Source organism: Coturnix japonica, chromosome 31, assembly GCF_054131305.1.
Source record: "Coturnix japonica strain WE chromosome 31, WE-NBRP24, whole genome shotgun sequence".
Classification (NCBI taxonomy): domain Eukaryota; kingdom Metazoa; phylum Chordata; class Aves; order Galliformes; family Phasianidae; genus Coturnix; species Coturnix japonica.
The window spans coordinates 4,075,296-4,082,478 of record NC_140693.1 but is presented as its reverse complement, the minus strand read 5'-3'; the positions used below and the strand labels follow the sequence as shown (position 1 = coordinate 4,082,478).

The 7,183-nt window shown below is 50.1% G+C and overlaps 1 protein-coding gene and 1 long non-coding RNA gene across 2 annotated transcripts; both read left to right on the top strand.

The window, feature by feature from the left end:
* The first annotated feature begins 875 nt into the window (after positions 1-875).
* LOC146755658 (uncharacterized) lies at positions 876-4,240 on the top strand. The gene is made up of 4 exons (XR_014937965.1): positions 876-1,244; positions 2,574-2,680; positions 3,785-3,857; positions 3,985-4,240. It is a non-coding gene; the product is annotated as an uncharacterized LOC146755658 (long non-coding RNA).
* A 165-nt stretch (positions 4,241-4,405) lies between these two features.
* LOC146755657 (uncharacterized) lies at positions 4,406-6,983 on the top strand. Its single transcript, XM_085525379.1, has 6 exons — positions 4,406-4,525; positions 4,692-4,769; positions 4,954-5,035; positions 5,297-5,423; positions 5,621-5,766; positions 6,086-6,983. Exons 1-6 carry the CDS (start codon positions 4,412-4,414, stop codon positions 6,601-6,603), a joined length of 1,065 nt encoding a protein of 354 aa, XP_085381505.1. The 5' UTR covers positions 4,406-4,411; the 3' UTR covers positions 6,604-6,983.
* The last annotated feature ends 200 nt before the right edge of the window (positions 6,984-7,183 follow it).

Here is a 7,183-nt window from a genome sequence, read left to right as displayed (position 1 = left end):
AGGCTGGGGTTACAGGTTGACCTGTGCTGAGGTGAGTGGGGGCTCACGGTGTTGCTCAGTGGTAGATTTGTTCACACTGAGTGCTAACAGGAAACTCGCACACCCTTTTTGTTTCAGCTGTGCCAGCGCTGTGATCCCTTGCTGCTGGGATGTGCTGTTGGAAGGATGGTCTGCGTGCCAAGCTCCCATCTCTTGCATGAATCAAGTGTAGAGCAAAAGGGATGTTTGGGCCAGGTGACTGTAAGAAGGCTGGCTGCTTTGGATGGTGGCAGCTGATGGAAACAGGTGCTCTGGGGACCGTTCAGCTTTTAACAGAAGACAGGGGTCCTGCAGGAAGAACGACTAGGTTCTCAAAAGGCTTCAGACGTGCACACAGAGTACATCTGTCCTGCCGTGCCGTCTCTGCTTCTTTTTGATGAAAGCATTTTCATGACCACTTGTTGTGGCTGTTGCTTGTAGAAGGAGGAATGTTAGGTGCAGTTCTCACTGAGAACTTCTGCTAGGATTTCTGTGTAATTTGAATCATGAGTGTTAGCACAGTGAGGTGAAGGAGGGCCCCGGAAGCAAATTTGGTGCTGTTGAAGCTCTGTGCGATGAGCAGGTGGGAGGTAACACGTGCTGGCAGGTGTGGAAACAACTTTGGGATTGAGGTGTGGAGGGAAGGGAAGGGAAGGGAAGGGAAGGGAAGGGAAGGGAAGGGAAGGGAAGGGAAGGGAAGGGAAGGGAAGGGAAGGGAAGGGAAGGGAAGGGAAGGGAAGGGAAGGGAAGGGAAGGGAAGGGAAGGGAAGGGAAGGGAAGGGAAAGAGAAAGGAAATGGGAAAGGGAAAGGGAAAGGGAAAGGGAAAGGGAAAGGGAAAGGGAAAGGGAAAGGGAAAGGGAAAGGGAAAGGTAAGGTGATGACAAAGCAGATGGCAAAGAGCTTCCTGGGGAGGCTTGGTGCTTGCTTGGGGTTAGATCTGATCAACTTCTTGTTTGCTGGTGTCCATCTGGTGTTTGTGGAGTAGTTTTCATCCCAGGGTCTGTCTGGTAAGACTGGGGCTTGAGCCAGGCCAGGGCGAATCCAGTGTGCTTTGCTCTTGTTCTTAGTGCTTGTTTTTGCTCAGGAGGGCCGGTGGCAATCCTCACGGAGCAAGGCCTGCAAATGGGGTTTGTGGAGGAAGGTCCTGCAGGCCTTGTGTGACACCCATGGAGCTGCAGCGAGGCTGCATCTTTGTAAAACAAGGGAAATGCACAGAGATCTGAAGGTGGGTTGTCGTCTCAAGTGATGCCGGAGGGGATGTGCGTGCTCCTTTACATATGCGTTGTCTGCCTGCTGTAGGTGGGTTGGCTTAGAAAGCTGGTACCGTGTTTCTGTTGTCGGGAGAAGCAAATATCAACTCTTCTCTCTACTGAAAGATTTAACAAAAGAGCCTCTCCTTGCTTCTTAGCGTATGAATCACAGAATCATAGAATCACCAGGGTTGGGAAAGACCTAAAAGATCATCCAGTCCAACCGTTCTCCTATTACCACTAGCTCCCACTAAATCACGTCCCTCAACACAACATCCAGTCATTCCTTGAACACCCCCAGGGTGGGTGACTCCACCACCTCCCTGGGCAGTCCATTCCAGTGCCTGGCCACCCTTTCTGAGAAGTAATATTTCCTAATGTCCAGCCTGAACCTCTCCTGCTGCAGCTTAAAACCATTCCCTCTAGTTCTATCAATAATGACACGAGAGAAGAGGTCGACCCCCAGCTCAATGCAACCTCCCTTCAGGAAGTTATAGAGAGCAATGAGGTCTCCCCTGAGCCATCTCTTCTCCAGGCTGGACATTCCCATCTCCTGCAGCCTCTCCTCATATGGCCCCATTGTGCTCCAGACCCCTCACCAGCTTTGTTGCCCTTCTTTGAACACATTCCAAAGCCTCAGTGTCTTTTTTGCAGTGAGGGGCCACAAACTGGAAACAGAATTAGAGTTGTGGCCTCACCAGTGCTGAGTACAGGGGGACAGTCACCTCTCTGCTCCTGCTGGCGTCACTGTTTCTGATGCAAAATGTATGTAAGTGTCACATGTGTGACATCCTTCTTGATGGAGTTCTGTGACTGGAGTTCAATGGATTTGAGTGCTGACTTGAAGCCTGTGGGCATCACCCAGGAGTTGGGGTGAGAGGATGAGGCGTAGGAACAGGAACCTCTTTGGTCGTTATTAACTCCCAACTTTTTGGTCAGGAATCTCTGTGTTTCTTTATCACGTAAAGAACAGAGTCATTGTGCAGCTTGTGAATGAATTGATTCACGCCTGCTGATTGGTGCTGTTCTCTACAGGGAGCTGCAATGGAAATGGACACTTGTGGTCCACTGTCCAGCCCCCTCCCGTGTTGGATTTTCTGGGCTTTGAGACACGTCTTCCAGATGCACTTTGTGTTATTTCTGATGTGTTGACCTGTTGAGCTCCAGTCCCAAATGAGGATTCAAGTACTACCACCGCAGTCCATTGGGACTGTAGTATTTCTTGCTAAACAGAATTCGTGTGCACCCTTGTCTTTCGTCTCCACAAAGGATCTTGTAATCATCTCTGTCTGTGTTTCTTTTAGACCCAGAGATGGAGCAGAGAGGAACACAGACTTGGGTGGATCTTCATTCAGGAGCAGGGACACGTCATGCTCATCTGAGGTGTCTGGCTGACAGCAAGAGCAGAGAGGTAAGTTTCATAGGGTCGCATGCCCATTTTATTTTATTTTTCATTCATGATGCATAGAGGCGTTCCCCAGACAAAGTGAGCATTTCTCAACTGGACTTTCTAGAAATGAGCTAGGCAGTGAAAATGGGTTTGAAGCATTCCTAAGAGCCCCGCAAGAGAATGCTGAGAGTTAATCTGGCACCCTCCTTTGGAAACGTCCGTTGTCTGTCAGCTCTTCAGCTGTGCCCTAACACCTCCCATTGCGCTGCCACACCAGGATAGAATTCCAAGCCCACACTGAGTCCTGGAATGTTGTGGTGCCGTGTTGGAATCAGACGTGACCACGTGGTCTTGGCTCCCCGCCTTGTGGGGGGTCATGGTGGACCAGGCTGTTGGCCGTTGGTGATGTCATAAGCGGCTGGAATGAGGGGAGGAGCAGTGCGTTCTGTGTTCCTTTGTGGGTGAGCTAGTGGTCGGAGTGGTTGTTGACTTGTTGTTCTTGTGCCTTTAGTGTCGTTAATTAGTTAGTGTCGTTAGTTAGTTAGTGTTGTTAGTTAGTTAGTATTGTTAGTTAGTTAGTGTTGTTAGTTAGTTAGTGTTGTTTGTTAGTGTTGTTAGTTAGTGTCGTTAGTTAGTTAGTGTCGTTAGTTAGTTAGTGCCGTTAGTTAGTTAGTTAGTTAGTTAGTTAGTTAGTTAGTTAGTTAGTGACTTTATTGCCTTTTTCTTCACACCGTCGTGTGCAGCAGCTTGTAGGTAAGCTGAACCTGCATGGGATGGATGGGTGGGCAGTGAGGTGTTGAGAACTGCTGGCTGTCGGAGCTCACAGCACCGTATTGCTTACTCTTGACCATCAGACGTAATTTTCCCCTGGTACACACGTTCCAAAGGGGATATCAGTAAAGTTGGCACCTGTCCCGTGCTTCTTCCATTGTCTTTGCTCAGTAGTGGAAGCATCGTAAAGTTGCTGGGTGGACAGGCATCACGTAGTCTGAGACTCAGCATGTCTTGCAAAAAGTGGGTGGGGCGGTTGTGCTGTGTGTGTTATTCCATGGATGTCTTAGCCCTTCTCACTGACCTGCTCTTTCTCTCTCCTCTCCTCGCCCTCCACCCGCTGCCTCGGTGCAGCTTTTGCTCTCATATCATCCGAGCAAAGCGACAAGGAACTGCTGCATATAGCTTGAGGTGATCTCACTGCCAGGTACGTGCCATGTTTTGTCCGCCCGCATGGTTTTGCCGCAGGGTATGCGCGGGTAGCTCTGAAGAAGTCTGTCCATCCTGTGCTGTGTGAATAGAGAAAACAGAAGTGTGTTTCTGCTCTGTTCCAGCTCTTCACACTTGCTGTGATGGGTGCTGCGTGCAGTGAGATCAGCCGTGAGCCTGAGGTGGCGGCGACGGAGGTACAGTATGAAGCTCTGGCTGGTCTTTGTTCCCTGTGTTGAGCCATTAGAAGTAGCTGCAGATGTACTCTCCTGCAGGAAAGAATGGGCCAAAAAGGGCCTGGCCAGCTGTCTGCGCCAGTGCCATTGCTGATTAGTCTGGGTAGAGAGAGATGCATCTTTGCATGGCCTGGCAATGCACGCCAGAAAGGGAAATAACTGTGATGAGACGTGCAGCTCCTTCTGAAGTGCTCCTGATAAGGATGGAGCACATTTGCTGCAGCTTTCTCTGGAGATGTGCTCCTCACCTTGAAATCGTCTTGGCTTGTCCTCAGCTCCTGACCACGGCCTGTGCTCTGTTTTGCAGGCTGATAACATGCGGGAGCCGCAGCTGGTGCGTGCTGTGTCATCTCTCAACGTACCAGCGATTGCAGCAGCCCATGTTATCAAGTGCCACGTCGCCCAGGGGCCGGATGAGCTCTCTCTGGAGGTAAGCAGTTCCAGGCGTTCCTTGTTGTTGTGCACAGGGAGTAGTATAGAGTGTGAACGCCTCGGGAATGCTCTCATATTTTGTGTCGTAGAAGAAGGCTGTTGTTTTAGCTGTGCTTTCCTGCCAGCTGTGCTGAAGCTGGGATTGATGTTTCAATCTCTTGCAGGTTGGAGATCTGGTGTGCATCATTGATATGCCACCAAAGGAGATGAGCCCCTTTTGGAGAGGCAAGCATGGCTTTGAGGTAGGCACACATTTTTGACTAGAGAGCACAGCTTCAGTAGTGTCTAGAATCTCTGGTTGGAGCTGCTCTGCCTGCACAGGATGGCTTCTGGATGCAAACAGTTGCCCTGCGTCGGTGTCAGAGGACCTTCCCTTTGGCTCTGGGCTTGGGCTAATGCCCACCTGTCTTTTTGTTCTTATTACAGGTTGGTTTTTTCCCTGGTGAGTGCGTGGAACTCATCAGGGGAAAACTGCCCGAGTCCATCCTCAATTCATTGCCAAAGCCAGGTGCGTATTTTACATTTGACAATGCGGGTTAGTAAAATGGGGTCTGAACGTGGCTTTCAGGGGGTTCGTTAATGCCCTAGTACAGAAAGAGAACTGCATTAAGCTCCTTGGGCACCTCCAGGGATGGGGAAAATCCGTTCTTGTGTGTCCTTGTTGGGAACATGCTTTTTGTTGTTACGTGTTCTGTTGAATGCGTTGCGCTCAGCCTCGTCCAACCGAGCCAGGGCTGAAATGAACTTGTTTCTTTGTTTTGTTGCGCAGAGCCAAAGAAACGGGGCAAGTTCATCTCCTGCCTTCGTTCCCTGTTGAAGGCCTGCCCCAGGAGAGCGAAGCAGCCGGAGCCTCCGACATTCTCGGGATCCATGTCCCTGCTTGACATCGTTGAGAGGTATTTAGCCAACAGGACTTGAGGGCTGAGCTGTAGGAAAGGAAGCGTCCTTTGCTGTTTGAAACAGAGCGCGTTTCTAAGCTGTGTTTCAGCAGAAACCAGGCATTGCCCGGAACAGGCAACTTTTGGCCAGGGCTCGGTGCAGCTCTTCCCTCACCCTGCACCACGTCTGACAGCATGCTCTGTTTTCTCTGCAGAATGAGTTCTCCCAGTAAGAGGGCAGAGTCAGCAGCTTGCAGTTGGCGTTCCTGCTTCTGCCTGGGCAAACCATCCCCTGTGGCCAAACGCCAACTGCAGAGCAGTGCTAGGGAGCCCTCTGAAGCTGAAGTCTTGGTCCTGGCAGGTAAGCATGCAAATCCAGCTTTCAAAGCACTGCTTGTCAGCAACACAGGTAGAATTCATGCTTTCAGTGGGCTTGTACATCCTTCTGGCATTCAAGCCTGTGCCTGACATCTTCAGTTGACCCCTGTTTTTCCCAAATGAGACTCTTGTCAACACAAGAGCTGGACCTGCACGAGGATCACTTTCAAGACAGTGACACTGTTGCTAGAAGCCTATTTGCTTCTGCCCACCATCACTGCATAGCCAAATGTCAAGAACCTGTTTCATGATTCATCTTGTGAAACTTTGACACTAACTGCTGTGCGTCTACTCCTTCCTAGGTGACCCGAGCCCTTGTATATCTCCAAGACGCCAGGCATGTTACGATGCAGCATCCTGTGATTCCATCAATGAAGAACTGTTACTAAGCACAGGATGCTGCAGTTCAGATGAAAGCCTTCCGTATAACATCAGTTATAAAGAGAAGAATGCCATCATCATTGAAGCTCTCGTTCATCCCATACCTGCTGAAGCTGCTGACCTGAGCCTGCCAGACTCCTCAGGCACCAGCCTGGACCCAGTGCTTTTCCAGGACAGCCCAGCCCAAGCACAGCCCGAGTGCCCCGACAGCAGCACAACCATGCAGGCTCAGGTCAGCATTACAGAGGAGAAGCCAAACATCTCTGAGGGGGAGGTAGAATCAGGCCAAGAGTCCCAGGCTCTGGGCAACAGCACGACTGGTCCCATCTTAAAGCCTTTACCTCTCACACCCTCCTTTGTTCCATTGAATAAAGGCACACTCGTGCTCAATCAGTACTTTGGCTGCATTCCGAGTTTTCATTCGCAGAGATTGGGATGAGTGCAAGAAACATCAAGGCAGCTCAGCTTGCAACGCTCTGGCTGTGGGGTGCGTGCAGGGACACTGTAACCATACAGGGAAAGGCTTTCACTGCTTCCTAAAGCTGTAGTCCAGCCCTGCTACTGCTCTGTGGCACAAAGCCCTGAGGGATGTTCCATATTGTTAACCTAAGTGAAGCCAGCTTCATGCACTGTGTTTTGTTGTTGCTGGGTGAGAGGGGGATGCACGTTGGTGAGAAGATGAGCATTGCTGGATCTGCCACGAGTGTCGCTTCTGCCTCTAAGAATATGTCCTAAGTAGGATGTGAACACTGCTGGCACTTCCTCATTGCACGTGCTTGGAGGATCTTCAGTTCTTGCACATTCAGGATGTCTGTCAGTGACTACGAGGAAATTCTCAAGTACTAGGAATTCCATGAAACAGTTGGAACGGGTAAGTGTCATCTTTGTACAGAAACAGCACGCCTAACAGTCTGTCTCACCACTCTAGAATTAATCTGAGAATAGACTGACAGCTCTTGTCAGTTCTCTAAGTCAGGTTTCATTTGTATAAACTTGAAATTGGATTTTTGAAACCAGTT